The sequence below is a fragment of the Mesocricetus auratus genome, unplaced genomic scaffold (genome assembly GCF_017639785.1).
Source record: "Mesocricetus auratus isolate SY011 unplaced genomic scaffold, BCM_Maur_2.0 Super-Scaffold_100023, whole genome shotgun sequence".
Lineage (NCBI taxonomy): Eukaryota > Metazoa > Chordata > Mammalia > Rodentia > Cricetidae > Mesocricetus > Mesocricetus auratus.
Genome location: NW_024429204.1, coordinates 5,581,044 through 5,605,953, shown reverse-complemented (window position 1 = coordinate 5,605,953; position 24,910 = coordinate 5,581,044). Strand labels below are relative to the sequence as shown.

At 45.8% G+C, this 24,910-nt stretch overlaps 1 protein-coding gene across 2 annotated transcripts in view; it reads left to right on the top strand.

The window, feature by feature from the left end:
• Nucleotides 1-7,776: 7,776 nt before the first annotated feature.
• Nucleotides 7,777-24,910, top strand: part of Lrp12 (LDL receptor related protein 12) — a 62,474-nt gene continuing 45,340 nt past the window's right edge. Inside the window, exons 1-2 of one of the 2 annotated variants that reach the window (XM_040730415.1) lie at nucleotides 7,777-7,835; nucleotides 8,223-8,329. In XM_040730415.1, the coding sequence (XP_040586349.1) occupies nucleotides 7,780-7,835; nucleotides 8,223-8,329 (163 nt within the window). In that variant the 5' untranslated portion in view covers nucleotides 7,777-7,779. The remainder of the gene's footprint in view (nucleotides 7,836-8,222; nucleotides 8,330-24,910) is intronic. The other variant, XM_021228719.2, reaches the window with a different exon arrangement.

Genomic DNA, 24,910 nt, shown 5'->3' with positions numbered 1-24,910 from the left:
TTTCTGAGCATCCACTTGCCTACACACACTTACCTGGGAAGATTCAGTACTTAAATAAAAGCAGTTTAAAGTCCTTGTCTATAGTGATATTTTGTTTGTGATCTAACAAATGAAGCTTGCCTGGAGGTCAGAATGCAGAACTAAGCTACTAGTTAAGAGCTACGCCTCTAGTTAAACTACACACCTAAGTCACTGAGGACAGGCGGTGGTGGCCACACCTTTAATCCCAGCACTCAGGACACAGAGGCAGGGTGGATCTCTGTGAGTACAAGGCCAGCCTGGGCTGCACCAGAGTGAATCAGTCCAAAAGAGAAACAGAGCTCACACCTTTGATCCCAGCATTCGGGATGACCTGCCTGTAATCCCAGCACAAGGGAGGTGGAGACAGGAGTGGTGTGGCTGGACAGAGAGAGGAATACAAGGCAGGAGGAGACAGGAGCTCAGTGCAGCCTAGGCCGTCTGAGGAGCAGTGCAGTCTGGAGATGCAATCAGAGGGCACCATTTCCCCTTCGGTCTGAGTGTTGGTAGAGGTGCAGACTCTTTAGTGGCCTGGCTGCTTGGCTTCTCTGTTCTTCAGCTTTAGCCCCAACATCTGTCTCTGGGTTGTTATTATTCGTCCTACACCTGTCCACCTGGAACTTTCTTTACTTTACTGTTCTTCTCTAATTGAAAATGGGAGAATCCGAGAGTTTTGGTTCTATTCCCCAGATCAGGGAAAGGCACCAGTCATAGACTACAAAGGCCTGCTCCAGTTTTGAGAGTGACGTAGGGCTCAGTTCTTAATGCTGTCCTTTCTGAGGGACACTCATGAAGGGGCTGGCCAGAACAGGTCTGAAGCCTTCCCTAGAAGGAGGCTTCTCAGGCAGTGATTAACCATCCTGAGAAGGATTAGTGACATTAGTGACAACTGAGAAGGGATTTCTTCAAAGTCATCAGCCGTTGAATGTAACTGGCCCTCCATAATCTCAAAGGAGTGGTACTTTTAGGAAGTGTGGCTTTGTTGGAGTGGGTGTGGCCTGTGGGATGGGCTGTGAGGTTTCCTACGCTTGGAATAACAGCCAGGGAGTCAGTCGACTTCCTGTTGCCTGGAAGATGCTGCACTCTCAACTCCAGCACCACATCTGCCTGCAGCTGCCATGCTCCCTTCATGAAGATAACGGACTGAACCTCTGAAACTGTGAGCCACCCCAATTAAATGATCTCCTTTGCAAGAGTTGACTTGGTCATGGTGTCTCTTCACAGCATTAAGGAACCTAAGACACACTGTAACATGTAGTCTTCTGGGTCCCGTCATCACTTTAGCCCCCAAACAACACACGAGAAACTGTATTAATTATGAAGCTGTTGGCCGTTTGCTTTGTTTCTTATTGGCTAGCTCTGACTTAAATATTAACCCATAATTACTAATATGTATTTTTTATAAGATCTTATCTTACTGAGGACACAGCCTCATGCATCCTTTCCCGTGATCACACGGGCGATGACTCTCTTACTATTGACTACATTTCCAGAATCCTCTGTGACTCCTAGTCCCACCGATCTTGCTTCCCTGTTGGCCAACAGTGCTTTATTCATCAATGTCTACGCAGAGGGACTTCCCCCATCAACACACTGAATAGGAAAGCTAGACAGGAGTAGAGAAGCCCGTATATCCATGGCGGGCAGTGTAGCACACGTTCTAATTGGTCTTAAACATAAAAACCTGGAATCAGATATCAGGGGGTGAAAGCTGAAAGACCAGAGAAACAGAGCTGTCGTCAGCTACTAGAGCTCTCGCCTCTACCAAATCTTCAGTCTGGAAAGAGCCTGAGCTCCTGTCTCCTCTCGCCCTATATTCTTCTTTCTGCCCCGCCATCTCACTTCCTGTCTTGTCTGTACAGACCTCCAGACCTCTATGGTTAGCTAGTGGCTAGCTCTGCCCTTTGAGCTTCAGGCAAGCTTTATTTGTTAGAGTATAAACAAGACGTCACCACAGTTAAACGTTTTCACTTATGAGTTGTCATGGTCAGGGTGTCTCTTAACAGCATTAAGAAACCTGACAAGACACACTGAACAGGAAAACTAGATAGGAGTGGAGAAGCGTGTACAGGCATGGTTGGCAGCCCAGCTGACTGCCTGGGTAAAGCTATGAAATAAATGGCAGATGTGTCCAGGAGCCTCATTCCCTGAAGTCTGGCCTGCGAGAACAGAAGGTCAGAGCTGCTGGGACTCAGATCCCATGAGTGTCAGAGCAGCTGCCTTCTCTTCCAGTCACGTGACAGCTGACGACACCTCTGAGGTTTCTCCCTGCTAATTAGTACTGATTGCCTTAAACCCTGCATTTCAAGGGAAAACATATTTTATGAAATCTTGTAGGTACGGGTTTATAAATTGGAGTTACCATGTCAGGAGTGCTTGGATTTCAGCAGGGTTGGTAATAATATGGACAGGGCTTGTGGTGACTATAGAGTGATGAGTGGCATGCCCTGGTGACTAGAGTCATTGGAACTAATGCTCCAAAGTGCTTAGCATTCTTTTTTGGTTACTTAATCCATTTCACTGAGTATAAGAATAAAATTTTTATGTTGAAATTCTTGTGGTACAATTTCCTTCCCATTCCCTGCTGTGCGAGCAAGGCCAGCAGACTAAGTACGGGAATCCAAAGGCTTAGGCTGCTCTTTTACATCACAGCTGGTGTGTATTCAAAATGCAAACCCGCCTGGGTATTTCCAAGGAGAACATCCTATTTATGATGAAGCTGGAGTAATCTATTCTTCAGTAGCAACGACCTCTGTTTTCATGGCCTCATAACTGAGCAGTTTCATATGAGTTGATGTATTCTTTTGAGATCAGAAATATCTGCCATAGATTTTTTTTCATGAAGATCAGGGCAATAAGCAACCTAGGTTTCTCTGATCTTCAAAGGAAGCTATAAATGACTCCAAGGTCACCAGGAAGAAATTAGCATGAGCAGCAAAAAAAAAAAAAAGCCAGATGGATGCTTCATCTGATTGATTCTCATTGCTTTTCCAAAATGGAAGGAAATAAAAAAGTTTTAAAATATGACTTTTGTTTTTCGAAATAAATCTAAAAAGGCTGATGTCTCTTACTTAAACTGAACACAAGGTAATGTTGATCTCTTTGGTGAAACAAAATACAGAAAAACAATTCTATAGATTTTATCTTAAATTACATACTAGAAAATAAGGACTGCTCTGATTATATCATTTATGTCACATAACAGTAGCTGTCATTTACTGCCTAAGTGCCTGGATTTACAGATAGCATAGACTGATGGCATGTGCAGGCTCTAAGATGAAATGTCCACCATTTACCATCTGTGTGATCTCAACAAACTACTGAACCTTTCTGCCTGCTCATTCATTTGAACTTTGAGGATAATATTATTGACATGAGAGAATTATTTGAAGGCTAAATGAAAACCATGCCGTGGGTTCGCATGCATGTATTATTTCTCTGATGGCATGCAACGGAAGAGGTCAGATTCCATTTTAACAGGGAGACTATGAGATACAAGCATTTATGATTCGTCAAGGCTAACCACCTAGATCAAATCAGCCTTGTAAAGCTCGTCAGATCTTGGCTTTTATCTGCCACAGCATACTGCATTTGTTAAATACACTGGCAACTTCAAATTCTATTTGATTTGGGCAGAATACAAAAAAGTTATATGTGCCTGAAATTAGCAACATGTCCCCATAAAGAATCATTCATTTGACATCACAGTCTTCAGGGTCACTGCTCCTGGGCTCATGGAAACTTGGGATGGAACTCCCATCCAATAAGAACTTCTGGTTCATATCCTCAGTCAGTCATGAGAAGACTTTAAATGTGAAGGCAAAGACATGTGTTTAGAAACTTTTTTCAACAACAAAAGCTTGGGAGTGTTTCTACCAGTGTGTATAGCCTTGCTGTTTTCCTTTATTATTCTTGATGGAGGCAATGATTTTAAATGTCTACAGGTGCAGTGGTCTGGCTTGACAATGAAGAAGTTAAAAGTTATAAGGGCAAAACTAAATGTGCTAGGATTTGGGCTATGCAATGTAGAACCAGAAGTATGCTTTGACTAATAGGTACAACGGTAGGCCATTGGAGCACAGAACATAGTAAATAACCTCAGTGAATGTGCTGGGGAACTACTACTCAAATTGCCTAGACTGATAGCTCTCAGTTGCAACCCTGTGTTATTCAACTCCAATATGACAATTTCCTTAGGAAGAGTTCTAATTTATTTAATTGCCACCTTTAATATTTTTGTTGCTGGAGCTTCCCACAGCCATTTGGTTCACAAATAAACAGGCACACGGATGCTATATTAATTATAAAAGTGTTGGCTGATGACTAGGGCTTCTTACTGGCTATCTGTGTCTTAATTATTAACCCATTTCTGTTAATCTGTGTAGTTCTATGTGGTCTTATCTTACTGGAGAATGCCTGGTGCATCCTTTTTTACCCGTCCTTACATGGCAACTGTGTCTGGTGGGCTTTCTCTGCCCACCTTTCCCAGAATCCTTCTCTCTCCTAGTCCCACCTATCTTCCTGCCTTATTGCCCAACAGTGTTTTATTCATCAACTTGTAAGATAAACATATATGCAGAAGGACAGACCCCATCAATTTTTCCTTGTATTTATATGTATTACCCAACTTTGTTTCTCATTTGAAAAATACTAATGCAGTGATTTGTCTTTGTTTGGAAGTGTGCCAAGAAGAAAATACACTCTCATCAGTTTTCTTCCTAAGCAAAGATGATGCTCAGAGTCCTAGTTTTAAATTCCCAGAGGAACCTCAGCTTTAAAGAGATCCTCAAATGCCATCAAATAGAACACAGTTTACAGTGGTTTTTTTATTCACTAGAGTAAAAATTAAACCATAGGTGATGATAACCAAAGGAGAAAGATCTTTAAAATGAAAGAATTTGGATTATGTAAGGGCATAGTCCCACGGTGTGGAAGATCGTAGCCTTTTCCAAAATACTCTAAGGCGATATCCAAAAGACATCCATGTATATAACCACTTTTATTCTTGAGAAGTGTGAGACTCACTGGGGAAAGTATTAAAAAGCAACTCATAACTGCTTTAACAACATTTCCTTAAACTCTACTGGTTGACAGAGTTCTTTAAGATCCCATGGAAATAATCTCCCTATGAAAAGCACACCAACACAAAAACTTGGAACTGTCTCAGAAAGCTTACCAGGTTACTCAAAGCATATTTATGGATATAAGGACAAAGAAGGAGGAAGAGGAAGAGGAGGGGGAGGAGGAGATCGAGGAGGAGGAGGAAAGAAGAAGAAAAAGAGGAAGAAGAGAAGAAAGAAGAAAGAAAGAAGAAGAAGAAGAAGAAGAAGAAGAAGAAGAAGAAGAAGAAGAAGAAGAAGAAGAAGAAAAAGAAAAGAAGAAGAGAAATGTTTCCTTGGGGCATGATTTATACTTTATCAGATGCAAATCTGAACCATCCAAGCATAATAAGTACTCCACTCGATGGAACGGTTACTAAAACAAACCTCTTCATAGCCAGTGTTCTAATGGATCTCAAAGTGCTTCTTCATATGACCAGTATAACCTAGAGAGCGAGGAAGGTAGGCTAGGCAACATAAAAGGTTGTGCCTGTACCTGATAAAGCACCTACTCTATGACATGTTGCTTAACAACACCCAAGATTCTAGTAAAATTATTCTGATAAGGAAAAATGTTCCCTCGTGAGTATCCTTTCGGGTCCTTGTCTTTGAATCCTCTAAGACAGACAGCTAGAGCGATAGCTGTTAAAGTTTCAAAAGCTGTGGGTTCTTCCATCAGAAATATTTGGAACCTCAAATCCTTAGGAGTTTTGTTGTTATGTGTTTGCTTTTGAGTTTCTGAGTTTCAGTGCTCAGTGCTTTGGTTCACCCCAGAGGTTGGAGATGCACAGGCTGTATATGGTGGTGGGAAGTGTTTCAAGGAAGTATATGAGATCCTTGCTTTGTCAACTTGCAGTTCTCTGTCTGACTTTCTTACTAGACGTCAACCAAAACAACAGATTGCAACAGATTGGCTGCAGAGGCAGATATGAGAATCCAGATGTTTCCAGACACAAAGGAGGTCTGCAGAGATAGAAACGATGACACTTTTCTATTTGTTTTGAGGATGTTAATATAGATTTGAATGTTTTATTTTAAAAGAATTAAAGATGGTTAAAGATTTCATTTTAATTTCTAAATAGATGCTCTTTGGAGTCCTCATTAAAATTTAAGAACGTTAAAGGGGCTTGGGTAACAAGACACTTGCTCATTTGACAAGTCTAGGAGAAAGCTCAGTATTAAGTACAGGTGGAGGATTGCCGATTAAAGGATAGCTGCCTCCTATGTGGGCACCACGTGACTTCTCTTGGGACAGAGTTCTTTGAGTGGTACTCAAAGTATGGGGCGGGGGAGGGACCCAATCCAGTTTACTTTTTCATTTTGCTTGTGGCCTGACCCAAACACAGCTGCTGTGGCAACTCGATTAACAGAAAGAGCTCTGAAAAGGCAAGCGAGCAGAGTGCAGTATCATAAAACAAGGAAACATCTGCAGACTGTAGGAATCAAGAACACCAAAACTGCTGCCTTCTCACCAAAGAGCTCAGGAATTGTGTTTGTTGTCACTTTGTAAAAGATTCGTAAACTTCTGTAATACCTGTCAATAGAGTTTTTCATCTTCTGTAATACCATTTCCGGGTGGTGGTGGTTATTAAAAGGTCAAGTCAACAAGAGATACAGGAAAAAGTCTAATGTACTCCCCCAAGGCATATATTAAAATTTAACAACAACCGGCAGGCTCTAAGCGTTTTGCTGGATTTTCCTGCTACTGTGGGCAGAGTGTTGACTTTGGAACCGGGAAACAAAAAGTTTGTTGGCGATTTACTTGATAACCTCGTTCAGGATATTTTAACTTCTTCAAGTCTCCTTAACTTATCTAAAACGCGGATAATATGTTATCTCTTCTAACCCGTGCCAACAGGACAGTACAATGCCATGCGGATCTTCCAGCGAAGAGAGGACGGTGCCTGTCAAGGGCAAGGCTCCAATTAAGACAGTGCAGACAGACGCTTCCGACGGTGGAGGGTCTGGTGTGCCAGGGCCACCGCACACAGAGAGAAGCGCCACGGGTCACCCTTGCTAGGAAGTGGGAAGGGGCTTGGGAGGACCCATCCGTCTTTCCACCTGCGACCCCAGGTGCACCCCAGCCACCCCACCGCGCCAGCGTCCAAAGGGCGTCCCCCCGCGCGGCTTCTCTGGCGGCTTAGGGGCGCAGGACCCTGCAGCCTAGCAGGTCACATCCCCAGAGCCTGTGCTAGGGTACAGGATCGGGCTGTCCACGCGGACCCACCCGCTTGCTCCAGGGCAAGTTCCAAGTGCAGCTGGCACAGTCTGGGGTGGGTGGGCTGGGGTGGGGTGGGGTCACAGCAAGGAACTTCCAAGTTCACCGCCGGCGACCGCCCGCCACCCTCCCTCCGCGGGTGGCTACGATCGGCCTGGAGGACCTGCCCGGACGGGGTGGGGCCCGATCCCAAAGTCCGGGACGACAGAGCTTCGCCAGAGACCACCCCGAGCCCTCCACTCCCCACCCCCGGGGGCTCCGGAGCGGCCGGGGTTCGTGCGCTCGCCCATCGATTGGCGCTGCCTCGCTGCTCGGGCTCCCGGCGGTGCGGGGAGGGGGGGGGGGGATTGGAGAAGCCGGCGCGAGCCCGGGGCCGAGGCCAGCGGAGAGCGCGCGGGGCGGGGGCACCCAGGCAGGCGGGCCAGGGGATTGCCGAGCGCACGGATGAGCGCGGCGGCCGGCTGGCTGGCTGGCTGGCTGGCTGGCTCGCACTCCGGCTGGTGCGTGCGTGCGTGCGTGAGTGCGGCGCCGGGGTCCCCCCGGCCCCCCACCGCCGGGAGCCGAGCCCCGCAGTCGCCGGCAGCCACCACTCCCCCCAACCCCGGTCGGCGCGCGCGCACACGGCGCGCCCCTGGGGCTCCCCCAACCCCGGGGGAAAGGGCCGCCCCGCTTGGGGCTCGCGGCCGAGGCCGGGCCGGCGGGAAGGAGGGAGGGAGGGAGGGAAGGAGGAAGGAGGGAGGGAGCGCGCGCGGGCGAGCGGGCGAGCGGGCGGCCCCGCCCCTCCCCCTCCGCCGCCGCGGAGCGCGCAGGGAGCAGCCAGGGGCTCGGCGGCGGCGGCGTCTGGCCCCAGCTCCTCCTCCTCCTCCTCCCCCTCCCTCCTCCTCCAGCTCCTCGCTCCCTCCATCTGCCGTGGGTATGGCCCGTCGCTGGAGCACAAAAGAGTCTCGGCGGCGGGGGTCGGCGTGGCTCCTGCTCTTCCTCGCCGGGGTGTACGGTAAGTGTCCGCCCTCCCCGCGCCCCGATGACCGCACAAAGCTGGGGCGACCCCGATGGGGCCCTCCCCTCTCCCCCTCCGGGTGGGGGGACTCCAGGACGGGCCGTGCCTAGGCGACCCCGGGAGCGCCCCCTCGGCTCGGCTCGGCTCGGCTCGCAGCCGCTGCCGGCGGCGGGACAAAGACCCACGCGGGGTGTGCGAGCAGGGTCGTCCGGTGCGTCCGCCCGCCCTCGGGGATGCTCCGGGTCCGCTCGCCCACGCCGAGCCCTCGGGGCACGGCAGGGAGGTGGCCCACGTCCTGGCCGGGGGACCCTGCAGAGCGGCAGCGGGCGAGCGGGCGAGCCGGCCGGACTTGGCAGCCCCGCGCGCGGCGCCAGGGCCCCGGCCGCTCTCTCCTCCGCCGGGTGCACAGAGAGGGGACCGGGATGGCACGAAGGGGAGAAGGGGAGGTCGCCTCCGGGACGGTCCTGCCACCACCACCACCCCCAGATCCTCCCTCCCCGAGGCAGGAAGTTCATCTCTTCTCGTCGCGCCCATCTCTCTGGGTCCCCACTCGCTCGCTTCCTTCCCACCCCTCCACCTCGGTGCCCCGGGCTCCGTGGGTCCCGGGCGTGTAGGATCTTGTTGTGCCCCAGTAGCTGCAAGCCAGAGGAGGCCAGAAAATAGTTTCCAGCCCCACCTCAGTGTTGCCCTATCGGGGCGGACAAGTCCGCCCTGACTCTCAGCTCGCTTGTCATTTCATCCCTGCTCTCCTCCCGCTACTGTGGTCACTGTTGCCCTCTTCCAGTGCGTGGTCTGGTTAGGCACACTTCTTGAAAGGTAGCAGAAGGCTGATGATGTGTGTACCAGGAGTGTGTTCTGTACGAGCGAGAACTAAGGTCCTGCTTCGCCATTCTTAGTTCTCATTAGTTAACTCCTTGGATGGGTATTGCAGAGAACATGATTAATATCTCCTTAATAGTTCCATTTTGGAGTATTGCTTTGATTTCTCCAGAAAAAAAAACCAGAACAGTTCGAAGCTACCTTTTTTTTTTTTTGATAAATTTTACTTATAAAAAGTCCTAGTCATTTGCCACAAATACTGACTCAGGAGTATAGTGGTGTTGGCTTCTGTCAACATGTAATTCCCCGGCATATGGCAGCATCTCTTTTGAAAGCGTTTGTCTGTGGAATTGAATATGATTCTAACTTCCAAAGCCTGAGAATTCATATTACATGGGAAATGTAATGGACTAAATTGCCGTTCACTGCCAGGCAAGAAACGGTTATCTTTTCAGTATAATTCGGGGTGTGTAGCTCCCTTACCTGAGAAGTGTAGTTTCTATGTTTAGTTTTTATTTTTGTTTTCTGGGCAGGAGGATGGGTTCATCCACATGTGGTGTGGTAAACTGTCAGTGATGTGTTTGTGTGGGACCAGGAAACCCAGGGCATGACTTGTGTGTGTTAGTTCCATCCCCGCTTGGCTGATGACTTGTGGGTTCGGGTCTTACACAAACGATCAATAGGCTATTATGTTGTCTCTCCCAGCCTGGAGGTGAGTGTAGTTCTGCTCTATCTAGGTTTGGTATTACGACCCAGCAGAAAGGAAAGCGAGCAGATTCTTTCATCTAGGGTGATTAGGAATGTCCAGTTGTGTGTGCCCTGCGCTGTAATCAGAACTGAATTTACGTGACGTCTGATCAGACTAGGTAGGCAAGTGAAGGCTTCAATAAAACCCACACCGTCAGTGTTCGAACTAAAAATCTTTTGCCTTTAGGAAGGTAAAGAAGCTGTGAAGCAGTGTTGGCCTTGGTGTATTCTTTGATACCGATACACAAAGTGGCCTCCTGGTAGGGACTTTACAAACGGTTATCTTTTGGGTGTTTGTATTCAGTGGGGGAGGGACCAAAGGTAGAGACCCAGACTCCTTTTTCCAGCATGGTGGGATCGTGTTTATAAAACTAGCCAGTGATTAAGGTCTCCAGTCACTCGAGTTTCAAATGACAAGAAAATAGGAGGCAGGGAGATCGGCCAAACATTGAACTCTGTTGGCAGAGCGAAAAGGGACCCTTTGCTGCGGAGCTAGAGGCATTCTCTGTGCACACAGCTGCATGCGTGTGTGTGTGTGTGTGTGTGTGTGTGTGTGTGTCTGTCTGTCTGTCTGTCTGTCTGCCTGCCTGCCTGCCTGCCTGCCTGTCTCTTCACCCGGGTTTGGGTTTCTAGTAATGACAAAAACAACACACCATAGTGACAGGTAACATATGCACTCACCTTGGAATAGTGGCGTTTGGGTAAGTGGACTATTTAGTAGTTGTGATGAATAGTGGATATATTCTGAGAGAGTACATTTAAATATTTTTTAAAAATTATTTTAGGAGATGCCTCCATAAAGTGCTTGAAGACCTGAATTTCATCCCGAGAACCCATGTAAAAAGTTGGGCAGGGTGTCACACACTTGGGAAGGCAGAGACAGCCGGATAGATTCCCTGGGGCTCATTAGCTAGCAACCCGTGAGAGAGCCTTGTCTGGGACAGATGGGCAATCCCTGAGGAGGGACACCTGAGGTTGTCCTCTGACCTCTGACCTCCACATATACCTACGTGTGCGCACACACACACACACACACACACACACACACACACACACACACACACACACCATTGCGATAGCTCCATAGGTGAAAGGTGTTTGCTACAAAGCTGGTGGCTTGAGTTGAAACCCTGGAGCCCACATAAGGTGGAAGGAGAGAGAACCATCATCACGGAGCTGTCCTCTGGCCTCCAGGAGCATACGCCGTGGCGCCCGTCCTCAGTCACGCACAGGTCCTGCACACACGAATGTTTCCGTAAGTAAAGGAATGAATACATAATATTAGTTCAGTTAAAGCTAGTGGCTATTCTGAATACCTTGACATATGGGCCAGGTAAAGAAAGGTTTTCGAGCCTATGTTTAGGGAATTCCAACACTTGTTTGCTTGCTTGCTGGGTGGGTGGGTTGGCTTTTTAGGTTACTCTTGGCTGCTAGCTAAAATACAAACTTTTAAAACATTTCATATAGTTGTTTTTTTTTTATTTTGATTTTTCAAGACAGGGTTTTCCTGTGTAGCTTTGTTATAGACCAGGCTGGCCTTGAACTCCCAGAGATCTGTCTGCCTCTGCCTCCCAAGTTCTGGGATTGAAGGTGTGTGCCACCACTGCCCAGCTCATAGAGCTTTAAAAATCCTTACTTGGTGTTTATATTCTTTACATGACCCTTTATTTTTTAGTGAGCTATGGCTATCATAGTGGCAGGGTATGTTTCTCGATGCCCAGGTCAGGTCTTATTTGAACTTTAGATTGTGTAAAAGCGTGCAATGAATTTTGATTTATGTGACAATCTACGGTTAGTGTTTTCTGAAGTAGTAGTCCAGGACCGATAGTTACCTTCTAGTTGTTCACACTCTAGCTTTGAGTGTGAGGGAGATGAGGGGAAAATAAAGATTGACAGCTGCCTTGTTTAGAAGGTTGAGGGAGTCACAGCATTCGTGCGGAATCCCAGAGCTTACCTGGGCTGACCCTAGGCCCACGGCTCCGCTTCTCCTCTTGAGAGGCTCTGAAAGTCTCCTTCCCCTTTCTGTCTGCCGTGGAGATCAGTGTTCGCCCCCTGCCACTCAAGGCGACCCTTAGAATAAATTCACACTGCTTCCTAGATACATCTGGGAAGAGAAAGCTCTTCAGACGGCGCCCGTAGGTTGGCGATACTCTGGGGCATACCGTCTGTCAGCATGCTGTCTTCCTGCTTTTCTACCTTTCCTTTCCTGGCTCACTGGACCGAACTCTTTGGGCCTGCTGCATCATTTGATGAGCACTGCCCTAGAGGAAGCCTTTGCATGTCATTCGGGACACTTGTTTTGCTTGTCTGTGGCTTTCTAAATCGCCTCCAAGAGTCTCGGGTCATTGGCTTTTGTTAACTTCCCGCTGAAGCATTCCGTGTCAGTAAAAAACTCCTCCTGATGTGTAACTGACTGACCTGTGATGACATTCGTGTTTGAACTGTCACCTGGTTGTGGCCAAGTGTCTTGACTGTGCACCTGCTGTCCTAGATGTTGTGGAAGGGTATAGTATCCTCCTTAGTCTTTATTTTATATTTCATGGATGAATCTTCTTTCCCATGGAACATTCAGCAGTGCTAAAAAACATTTCCAGTTTAAGGGTAGACTAGAAGTTCCAATTTTAGAAAAGTGGTAGAAATAACTGGAACAGAAGGGGGAGAGAATGTAAGCTGATACCAATTACTTCTGAGAAGTCAAGCTTGATTACATAAAATATGTTGAATAAAACTGAATTAATTGCTTAATATAAACCTTCCTTGAGTTCGGAATCGAAATTCTGTCTGTGTCCTAGAGAGACTGGAAGACGGGCACCGCATTCCACACAATTCTAGGTGGTTGCACCGAATCACAGCGCTCAGAGGGATAGATGTCTCCATTCCAGGAAGAGCTTAGAAGAGATTTGAGTGATGCGTAGGAAATGGTTTAGAAGGTTCCTGGAAAGTATAGTCTCCACTGCAGAAAACCTAAAAGAGATAGGAAGCTGAAAGTGACCCGACAGTTAGAAGAGAATGTTAAAGCCTAAATGTTTTAAAGCCAGGGTCTGGATCTGTAGCCCAGGCTGGCCTCAAACTCACAGCAATCCTCCTGCTGCAGACTCCCCAGTGCCGAGAGTACAAATGTGAGCTCCCAGGCCTGAGCCAAGGTGACCACGACAATCATCATCATCATCATCATCATCATCATCATCTTCTTCTTCTTCTTCTTCTTCTTCTTCTTCTTCTTCTTCTTCTTCTTCTCCTCCTCCTCTTCCTCCTCCTCCTCCTCTTCCTCCTCCTCCTCCTCCTCCTCCTCCTCCTCCTCCTTTTCCTTCTTCTGCAAGAATAGAAAGTTTAAGGCTTACAGAGAAGTAAAGGGGATTTCTATTTCTGGTCTTAGTTGGTGGTTTTTCTTAAAACATATTGTCAACAATATTAACTAAAGAATGAAAGTTAGATGGGGGTGGATCCAGATGAGATCTGTGTACATTTATGCAAACAGCAAGTGCTTTGACATTGAAATTGTAAAATGAGCATGAATATGTTCTTGCTCCAAGTCTTTATGAATAAATGAAGTTAAGTCGATCTCTCTAACTTCTAAGGTCCCTTCTCTGCTCTTTTTCTCCCTTCAGTCTGACTTCCTCCTCTTTTTTTGAGAGAAGTTGACAGATGTACACGACTTAGTGCTGTTGTGTGTGTGTGTGTGTGTGTGTGTGTGTGTGTGTGTGTGTGTGTGTGCGTGCGCGCGCGCGTGCGTGTATGGGCTAAATTAGCTTAGTGAGGTCTCACCATCTAACCCTTAAGAAGAGAGAGAAGGAAACTGACATTTACTATATTAAGCTTCCAGCATTTACCGTTACAAGTCCTGTTCTTGGGACATTATTCATTGATAGTTTCAGTGCGTCTTACCTGTTTTTTAATCAAGAAGAAAATTGAAGTTCTGAGGATTGACTTGGAGTCATACAGAAATCGATCAGTGTTGAGCCTAACCTGTTATCTTTACTCCTCCTGGCATCTTGCAAGAATGTGTTGAATACTTGTCTCGGGCACTGGTGGGTGCTAGCTACCTCATGGTGCTTACGGTCTGGTCACTGGATTGTGGCAAGCTCTCTGGCAGAAACCAGCACGCTTGGGGATAGTAAATAATGGGAATAATTAGGGACAGATGTCTTTCCTAGGGGCACATTTGTAAGACCTAAGTGTTAGGGGACCATGAGAGTCTTAGTCAGAGAGTCTTATGTGGGAGCAGTATGTGAAAGACCTAGGATCCACAGAGCCTGGGATGCCTGGAGCGTCTCAGACACGGGGGGTGGGAGGGGTGGGGGTGGTGTTGTCCTGTTGATAGACAGAAGGGTATTTCCTTATAGACAAATAGGGAGTGAGGGGTAAGGGGAGGGTGGAGAGGGGCGTGCTGGCGGTTTGTGCTGGGTGCATGCCGTGGGGCGGGAAGGTGTACTTGTGTCTGATTGCTACTGTATGCTATCCCGAGGTTGGGTAACATGAGTCACGAGTTAAGAGCAGAGAGGAATAAGGATGTGCTGAGGGTGATTTCCGTTCCTTCCATTCAGTCTAACAGTCTGGACCCCCCGGGAAATGTCTGTTAATCCTTCTAGAAAAGAAAGTAGTGAGGACACTCAGTGTGAGGAGTGACGGTGACCATGCTCCCTACCGGGGCATACTGTGACGAGTTTGTACAAATCACAAGAAGGTCTGAGAAGATGGAAGTAGGCAGGGTGGAGGAGATCCTCTCGTGGAAAACTCAGCTCTCCGGCTCATTTTCTTCTCCCACTCAGTATAGACCATAACTTTATGGGTCTCAGCAGTACTTCAGGCGAGAATCCAAGGGTAGTAGGGAAGCTAGATCTCAAGTATCATTTTGCCCAAATTTAAAAACTAAGAGATCAATAAAATCCGCTTTATGTCATTGGGAAAGTCAAGACTATATTGGTAGATTGTTGAATAAAGTCACCTCTCACCTTTTTACTGGATCCTGTATCTTCTTTATAGAAGGTTGTAGAACATCACCATAAACGAATGTGACAGAACAGGTCTCCAGCTTTCTTCTTAAATATTTGATAACTCACTGCCCTGCCTGGACTCAGTATGATGAAGTCAAATTGTTTTAGACCGGTGCTGTCACTGCTGAAGGAATCCGACTTAATACCTCCTTAGTTCTCTTAGACATTTCAGTTTGTAGAGAGGAAAAAATGGTGTCGACGCTTCAGCATTAGAGTTAAGTGAGCACGGTAGACTGTTTAGCCCTTGGGACTTAACCCTGTCAGAGATGAGGACGAGAAATGCCAGATGAGCGCATACACCTAATGCGTTCTGGAGTATGATTCAGATAGCCAAGACTTGTTGCTTGTTCTCATGACTCCAAAACCTTCTTTAGGAATAGAATATAAAACAGCTTTCCAGACACACTAAGTGCCTGATGAATTGTTGCAGTCGGTGTGGAGCGGCCTCCTCCGTAGGAAAGACAAGCTCGGCCCAGGGACGTTGTTCCCCTTCTTCTTGCTCTGCCTTCTATATAAAGATGCTCATCGCCTCATTCTCAACATCAGTGATGTCCTTTTACACTGTTGTACTAGCTGCCAACCAGCCTGGGATTGATTCAGTCACGCCACACGTGCAAGCCAGGGTGACTTTCTCTGAAATAAACGCAGGTCTCCTCATGTAGCTTCCTTGCATAAACCCCGGCCATAGGGCCAGGGACATGATTCAGCTGGTAAAGGCGCTCACCACCAGTGCTGGCACCCTGAGCTCCAACTCCAAGACCCGCAAGTCGGCCTCTGACTTCTACACACATGCTGGGGTGGGACGGGACACCCATGCCCACCCGCACACGCCCATGCCCACACACACATAAATGAATAAACTGTGTGCGTGGGGGTGGGTAACAGCATCTCCCATCCCTTCCTTGCTCTGCCGAGCCCGTGTTGTGCTGTGGGTCTCCTGGCCATCACACACGCCCTTCTGTCCACGGTCCACACTAGGCTGCCTCCTGTCTTTCAACTTCCCTTTAGAAGCTGCTACCTTGAGAGTCTTTCTTGGCTTCTCAAAAGCTATTATAGACATCTCAAATATGTAAGCCTACAATGTAAAGCATGTATATGTACACACTCACACACACACACTCACACACACACACACGGGCACCAGTAGCCATGCTTTAAAAAAATAAAGACAACAAAATTAATGTTAATATGTTTAGTCCAGGATACCTAAAACATTATTGTTTGTACATAAAATCAATAGGAAATAATTGTTAGTTAGGTACTCTTCAACCCCAGTGTGAATTCTATACCTAAGGCTGGTTTTCTTTCTTTTTTTTTTTTTTTTTTTTTTTTTTTGGTTTTTACGAGACAGGGTTTCTCTGTATTGTTTTCGAGGCTGTCGGTCCAGCCCAGCCTCGAACTCACAGCGATCTGCCTACCTCTGCCTCCCGAGTGCTGGGATTAAAGGCGTGCGCCACCACCACCCGGCAAGGTTGGTTTTCAGTTCAATTTACCATGCTTAAAATGTTCACTGGCCGCTTGAAAAAGTCGGTCTCTTGACATTGAATATAACGTTCCCTGTGGCCCAGCGGCCTTACTATAAGGTATAAAGCTCAGCACAAGTACATAATGCGTGCCAAAAGGCACGTGCATCCTTACTGGTTGTAGTTGGAGACTGGAAACAGCCCGTACCTGCATCACCAGGGGGCAGGTGAGCAGACTGGAGGGCAATACAGCAGTTCTCAGCTGGAAAGTCTCGGGAATCACTTGTTTGGGAATCCAAGGAGTATTTTTAAGTTGGAGTTGTGTATTTGCCTAAACCCGTAACAGAAATTAAAATATTGTTAATGTTAATCTATCTAAGATGGCAGTAAGAGACATGCTACCATACATACATTGATAAATAAAAGTATGATAAACAACATGTTTTGTACAACAACAACAAAATCCAATGAGAAGAATGGAATTGTTTTCCATTTGTGCAAATTATGGGCAGAGTTCTACTTGTGTGTGAAACATACCAGACAGTACTTGTTGAATGAATGAATTCATTTACCCATAACTGAAGCAAATTATATTCATGGTATTTCTAATGTTGCAGTGTTACTCATTCATGAGAGTGACATAGCAGGTTGGTAATGATAACATTTTGTGCTGAAATGTGTTTACTAATAGTTGTTAGACTTTGCGTTTGCACAGCCATGCCTTCTTTTTCCCTTCAGCCCTCTCTCTTCACTCCTGTGAGCCAACCACCCCCATCCCCGCCTGATTGTCATATCTGCTCATCCATTCTTTCCAGTGTCGATTTTAGTGGCCAGAAATGTTTTCAGTGTTTGAGTTGCGGTGGTTTTGCCTTTTAAGGTTGGGAAAGCGAGTTGTGTTTATGACCAGTGTTGGTCCTGTGGCAAAAGCAGAAACGAATGGTTTCGTCTTAATAAGGACGGCGAGAAAGAACGTCCTTCTCACTGTGATGAAGCTTGATTTCGCTGAGCAGCATAGCAGAAAGGAGCCTGTAGGAAGGAGTGCATGCCTGCCTGGACTTGGAGGAGATGGAGTGCCCTCAGAGAGCCAAAAGGCCCCGCCCCGCCCCCGTCTGAAAGGCAGAGCTGGGGAGGGGCCAAGGGGAGAGGTACCAAAACAAGAGATGCGAATTGAGCTGAGGGCGGGGTGGAGAGTCCCAGTCCTGTAAGTCACAGTCAGGTACGGTGCACCTGACTACAGACTTGACACCAAGTAGCAGGTTAAAGCCAGTTTCCTTCTTAGCACCACTGTGGAAATTTGTCTAAGTACCAGCTAAAATAGTTGGCTATCGTTACAGGCCACATGACAAACATAATTAGTGTAGATAAAATTGCCTCATTAAATGAACTGAACCCCATATTACTTTTCTATCGAATTACAGTAAGGGGCTAAATTTTTTTTAAATTACATTGCCATACACTGTGCAGACTTATGGAGTATAGCATCATAACCAGATATACATACATACATACATACATACATACATATACATATATTCCATGTGTAATGATCAAATCTGAGCAATTAGTATTCCATCTCATTTTGTGTGTGTGTGTGTGTGTGTGTGTGTGTGTGTGTGCTAGGAACCTTTAAGCCATTCTGATTTGTTATAAATATAATACATTGTGAACTGTAGTTGGCCTGATATGCTAGAGAGACTTAGAACTGGGATACAGGATGTGTCTTTGGTTTTACTTTGCTATTTTATTTTTAATCTCTAATCTAGCCAAATGTGGTGGTGCAGACCTCTGTAGTCCCAGCCAGCCCATAAGAGGTGGAGGAAGGAAGATTCAGGGGTTCAAGGCCAACCTGACACCCTGTCAAAAACCAAACACACCACAGAATGCCTGGCCTAAGTAGGGAGTTAGCTTTAGTAACAGACGTTGCACCGCCTAAGGCTTCTTAGCATTCCTGGGAATGTAGTATGTGTGCATGATGCCCTTGGAGGGATAACTCCTTGGCTGGTTGGTTGGTTTCCAACTTCTTCCTCATGTTCAAATTTGCTAATTTATATTTTCCTAGGGTATAGTCATTTCATCTATATTTTTATTTTGCTTTAAAGATAAAAATAATGTTCTCTTAAAACATTTTCCACATTAGCGATTATCGCAGGTGTCATTCTTAAGAACCCATCTGTCTCCTAGCTCTGTCGATGTTTTCTTGAATAGACTTAGCACACACGTGCCTCTGTTTTAATTGATCTCCTCAGTTTTCAGTTTGGTTTTTGTGGTATACTGATTTCCTTGTGTTCTCACTTCTGAGACAGTTGTAATCTTTAACAGGATAGAGAAAACTGACCTTGATTCGTGAATGTTAACCCGCGCGCAGATTGGCACAGTTGGTGCCAAATTCTGGATGCAGAACAGCTGCATCACCTGGGACTTCTTCCTTCTGCTAATCCCCAGTGATGGCGCCTGCTGCCCACACGAACTGACCCTTGATAAGCGCTGCTGTGTTCATCGCCGTAGTTATGGGTTTTTGAGAATGCCGTATAAATGGGATTGGTCCTAGCCATTCGAGACTAGCTCCTTCAGTTAGCATCACCTTGAGAGTCATCGCGTTGTCACCGTTATCAAAAGTCCGTTCCTTGTTACTGTGGAGCAGTATGCCATGGTATGGCTGCACCGCACCCATGCCAACTGGAGTTGCTTCCAGCTGGGGCTAGTGTAAACCCGTTGTAGCGCTAAACATTCGTGTGCAGGTTTGTGTGGACACGAGCTTTCTCTAGAGTGAATATGCAGGGGGTGGGGGGCTCCTGTGTCTTACCTTTCATACATGTGCTCAAATCGAGGAGGAAGCACCGAGCTGTCCCCCCAGTGCTTGAGAGTTCGCTTTGACCAGCTGTGTGTGACGGCTGCCTTGCCGCGGGCTTCACCAAGTCTCAGTCTCGGAATCTGTTTTGTCACGCGGAAGCTTCCGTAGCCGTCACTCCTGTTTCGTTTTGCATTTCTGAGTGACCGATGGTGTTGAACATCTTTTCACCTGCTGTTTTGCTGTCTCGGATGGAATAGACAGTTCGTTCATTTTCAGTTTTTCGTTTTACTGTTGAATTTTTAGGGGACCGTGTGCTGGTTTCCTCTTGCGCCTATAGCTTGTCTTCTAGAAAGTGTCATTGACAAAAGCAAAAGTTTTACATCTGGTGACGTCAAGCTTATCAATATTTTACTTTATGAGTTAGTTTTGGTTATAATTTTCTTTACCCAACTACAGATCAGGAAGGGTTCTCTCTCCATCTAAAACCTTTTCATCTCACATTGTGACCTAAGATCTATTTTGATATATGAGCAAAGTTTATAAAGGAATTCTGGTTCTGCAAATGGTTTCAACATCACTTGTTGAAAGTATCACCCTTTCCCGTTTGCGTTGCTCTTGGAGTAAGTGACCACATTGCTGGATCAGTTCTGGACTCTGCAATGGCTTTCCCTGCAGATCTGGACTCTCCGATGGCTTTCCCTGCAGATCTAGACTCTGCAATGGCTTTCCCTGTCCTGTGCAATCACCTCACCTGTCTTCATTGCTGTGGCTTTATGGTAACCATAAGCAGGAGAGTATAACCCTTTACTTTTATTCTCCATCAAAACTTCCTGATATTCTGATCCCCGTTCCCTTCCGCGTGTGTTGTAGAATTAGCTCATCTTTGTCTGGGAAATATCCTGATGAGATTTTTTTTTCTCTTAACCATACAGGGTTAAACTTCTAGACCTTTCGGGGGGGGGGTTGATATCCTCACTGTCTTAATTTCAGCTCCATGAATATGGAGTCTTTTCACTTACTAATTTCCTTCATAGATATTGTTTAGATTTCATTATAGATACAGGTGTTCTTTACCGTCTCATTTGAGGAGAGTTGTTGAAAAGGATAGCGCTAGTCTGGACAGACAGCTCCGCAAGTATGAGCACTTGTAGCTGAAGCATGGGGACCTGGGTTCAAATCCCTGCATTCATGTGAAAAGTTAGCCATTACTGCACATGAGCCTGTAAGCCCCGCCCTGCTGGGAAGCAGCCACGAGGCTTGCTGGGCTCTCTAACCACCAGCCTAACTCTAGGTTCAGAGAGACCCTGTTGACGGAAGGGAGGTAGACGACGATGACAGAGCGTGACAGAGCAGGGCACCCAGGGTCCCGCTGCCTCTGCCCTCCTGCACTCCCATACGGGTGTCTGCACGAATGCTCACACAGCCCTCCTCCTACTCCCCCCCACACACAGAGAACACACTCAGAAATAAATTTTAAATAATGAAAATGATAATTTTTCTAAATTTAGCTTCTAGGCATTGCGCACTTACTGGTTTTAGGGGTATTTCTGTATTTTTTTCTGGGATTTCTTTCACATTTTAATTTTACTTATGACTAAAGACAGTGTTGTATGTGTCTATCCAAACAGTGTAGAGTTGAGACAGGGTCTCACTGTGTGGCTCAGGCTGCCCTTGAACTCATGGCCCACCTGTTTCTGCTTCTGGCACGATGGGATTCCATGCATGCACCGTAGCTGGCAACCCAGGTTTTAATATTTCTCAAGCCTCTCGTTCTTCGAGTAATCCACTCAGTCACTGCGTATCACAGGTCTTAAAAGTTGGTTGTTTGGGACAGGATTCCACCCAAACCCTATGGCTCGGGCTGTTCTGGAACTTAGGTGTTGTACATCTGCCTGCCTCAGCCTCCTGAGTGATTCGATTAGATGTGCCAACCTATTTGTTTTTCATTTCCAAATATGTCACTGTGGACATCACCCTTTTCAAACGTCAACCTCTAGAGTACAATTCAGTTGCTTTTAGTATATTCACAGACTGGCAACCACCACACCTGCCCACCATGAGAATATTTGCCTCTGCTCCAGAGAATAAATACCCTGTACCTATTAGTGATCACTGCCTGTCCAGCGCCCTTGACATGCGGCACATGATCTTCGGGACATAGCGTTTACCTAGCATGTGTTGTTTCTGTGATGTACCAATGCTGTAGCGTGACTCGGCACTTCATCCCTGATTTTGTCCAAGTCATATTCTGTTCTCTGTCACATTTTGTTTATTCATGTTGTGTGGCATTTCAGTACTTGTCACTTATTGTTCTTTCCCTCATTTGGGGGGGCTATTTAAAGAGGAGAGGATCTGTGATTCATATCAGAAGCCTTTATGGAGACTTCCAATCCATTATCCAAATGCCAGTGCTGTTTTGTTCCCGTTGTTAGCATGGCATTCTCCACTCCGCACTAATGCTTTGCCGTCTGTCTGTCTGTGTTTTCTTTTTTCTTTGTTTTTTTTTTTTTTTGTTTTTGTTTTTTGTTTTGGTTTTTCGAGACAGGGTTTCTCTGTAGCTTTGGAGGCTGTCCTGGAACTCACTCTGTAGACCAGGCTGGTCTTGAACTCACAGAGATCCGCCTGCCTCTGCCTCCCGAGTGCTGGGATTAAAGGCATGCGCCACCAACGCCCGGCCCATCTATGGTTTTTATCAAAGCTAAATGGGTGTGAAGTGGAAGTCATTGTGGTTAAAATAATGATGTTGAGGGTGTCCCCTCCCCTGTTTGATGGCTGTTTGTGTGTGTTCTTTGGAGAAACATCCATTCAAATCCAGCGACCAGTAAGTTAGCTTCCTTTACTTTTTGTTGTTGCGGTATGACAGTTAGAAACCTTTGGTGCCGGGTTTGGAAAACCTGCTCCCTAGGTTTTCTTTTCACTTTCCTGATGTGCCCTTCAGCATACAGGTGTTTTCAGTTTTAAACAATTACAATGTATCTGTGTTTCCTTTAGTTGCGTAGGCTGGTGTTGTATTTATATTTTACAAGGCACTCCCTAGACTACGGTCACATGGTTTTACTGTTGTGCTTTTCTTGTTATTTTTGTGGAATTGTTAGGTTTAACCCTTATTTTAAGGTCTCAGACCCATTTTGGCGTTTTTGGTTTGGTTTGGCTTTTTAATATGATGTGGGGTAGGTCAGCTCATCTTTGTGCGTGTGGCTTTCTGTTTAGGTTATCTGTTAAACAGAATTTTCCCACATTTAATTTTCTTGACACGGCTGTCAAAGGTCCATTGACCTAACTACTGGAGCGCACTTCCGGGTTCTTAATTCCATTGCCTTCCTCTCTCCATCCCTATCTTAGTGTCTTTTCCCGATGCTGTGAAATCCAATGCAATTAGAGAGAGAAGGGTTTATTGGTCTCTCAGTCCAAGGGCACAGTGCGTCCTGGCTGGGGAGCCAAGGCACAGAGGTAGCAGAGACTTGGTCACATTGCCTCTGTGGTCAGAAGCAGAGAACAGGCACACATGCATCCTGCTGGCCACCATGCAGGACGCAGCCAGGAACTGCACACCTGCAGTTGCTGGGCATCCGCACAGGAGGTGGCTCCTTCGATCCCAGTTAACAAGCAAGATAAACCCTCACAGATACACCCAACGTCCTGTCTGCCAAGTGAGTCCGGAGTCTGTCAAAGTAACAATTAACCCCGTGTCCGTACACTGTCAATTCCTCCCCTTTCCAGTAAGTGTTCAGATTAACAACTATGAATTCTCCAGTTGTCCATCTTTTCCAAGGCTGGTGATTCTGGATTCCTTACATTTTCATGTGTTTTAGGTTTAGTTTGTCATTTTCTAGTCATCGTGGGGTGGCCGGCAGCTGGGTGATCATAAGGATCATATTGACTGTTTGCTGAGGACGCCTGGCCTACCAGCTATGGTTATGATCCCTGAGCAGGGTTCTCTTTCCATTTTCGTCTCTAATTTATTTTAGTTTTGTTTTGCATATAGATTTTACATTTTTGTTATTGTAGTTGAATGCATTAGTATGTTATTTTCCTTGCTCCTGTAAATTGAATTATCTTGGTTTGGTTTTTAAATTATTAGTGCACAACAAATATATTTTTCATACAATTCTGTGACTTTATTGAACTTATTAGCTTTAATTGACTTTTGTTTTTTTAATAACTTGGAATTTTTATGTAAAAGATCACGTTATATCTGCAAACAGTGAGTTTATTTCTTCTTTACTAGTCTACTAAATAACTTTTTGTTTTTGTGTCCTTAGCGAGTTGTCTTTAGCAAACTAAAACCTTCAGTTATTTTTAAAAAAAATAATAGAAGTACCAAGAATAAGCATTCTTGTTTTTACTTATAGTTACATTTAAATTATTGTAGCAAACATATTATTATTATGGAGATGGGAGGATGGTTCATGTTATAAATTTATACCACTCTGTTTTGCCAAAAATGATTAAAAAAAAAACCAACAACAGTAAAAACTAAACACGTTTTTTAACGTAAAAACTCAAACCACTTGCATTAAGCTAGCCCCCATTCTCAATACCTATATTTAAGTGCTTAGGTTTTTCTCTTTCCCTGTTCACTGGCTTTGTTCTTGTTCTGTTTTTATCTCGGTTTCCTTACAAGTATTTGAGCTGACGGAACTGTCTGTGATCAAATGATTTTGTACTGTATGTGTGATCTGAATGCTAGTGTCTCCTCAAATTATTAAATGAAACCCCTAATCCCCAGGGTGATGGTGTTAGGAGGGGCGGGGCCCTTGAACATATGGGTCCTGCTCTAATGCTTGGAATAGTTGCCCTTAGAAGAAACAAGGGAGAATTGGGGAGACGCTAGCATTCCGGTTAAATGTACAACACAAAATCATTTGCTGTAACAGTTCTGTCAGCCTAAATACTTCCCATTTACATTGTATCCGTATCAGCCTAAATACTTCCTGTTTACATTGTATCCATAAGGAAGCCGAGGCTCAGGGCAGTTCATCTTCTTAACCTAGGCCACATAATCACAAATAAAAAGGCTAGGATTTGAACCTGGATAATGTAGCTGTAGATACTGCACCCCACCTCAATTTTTCTTTGATATTTTGAAAAAGCGAAGCTTCTGTAAATGTATACAAACACATTTATAAAAGTCGGTTATAAAGAGAGTTATGCTATAACAGTCATATACCATAGACTATCAAATAAAAGCCCAGTGCCGGGGATGGGTTTTCAAGTTGTTGGTCAGTGGGGTCCCGTAGACATGCCCCCAAAACATTACAGGTCCTTGTTACTCTCGGTGGTCCTCTAGAACCTGATGGTAAGACCCTGCTACTGAATACACCCACACTTGAGGCATAGAACATGGAGAGATCAAGCTGGAAGGTTCTTTACACACTGCTGGAGAAGAAAAGTCACCCCCAGCCCCACCAGCTGTGACCCCTGAGAGCTACAGTAACACATGGTCTGGTGAGACCTACCCACTGGTGCAGTAAGTATAGGATCTGGTCTCCAGCACACAATGCGACTGCTTCTCAGTGTTGCTTAGAGACCGCCCTCAAGTGAGTGCCTCTTTGTAAACAAGCTGATTTAATTCTTCTTGCATTTATTCATTTTAATTTATTACTAGAACTTATCTGCTTGTGGGCCTACTGATAGATGGACCAGAGATGCCAGGTTATCAATGTTTTCTGAATTTATTCCAGTTTGCTCTTAATTGGAACTTCTAAGTGGCAAGATACTTGGTTATTGGATTCTTATGCTGCCTCCCCTCAGGGTCGGCTGC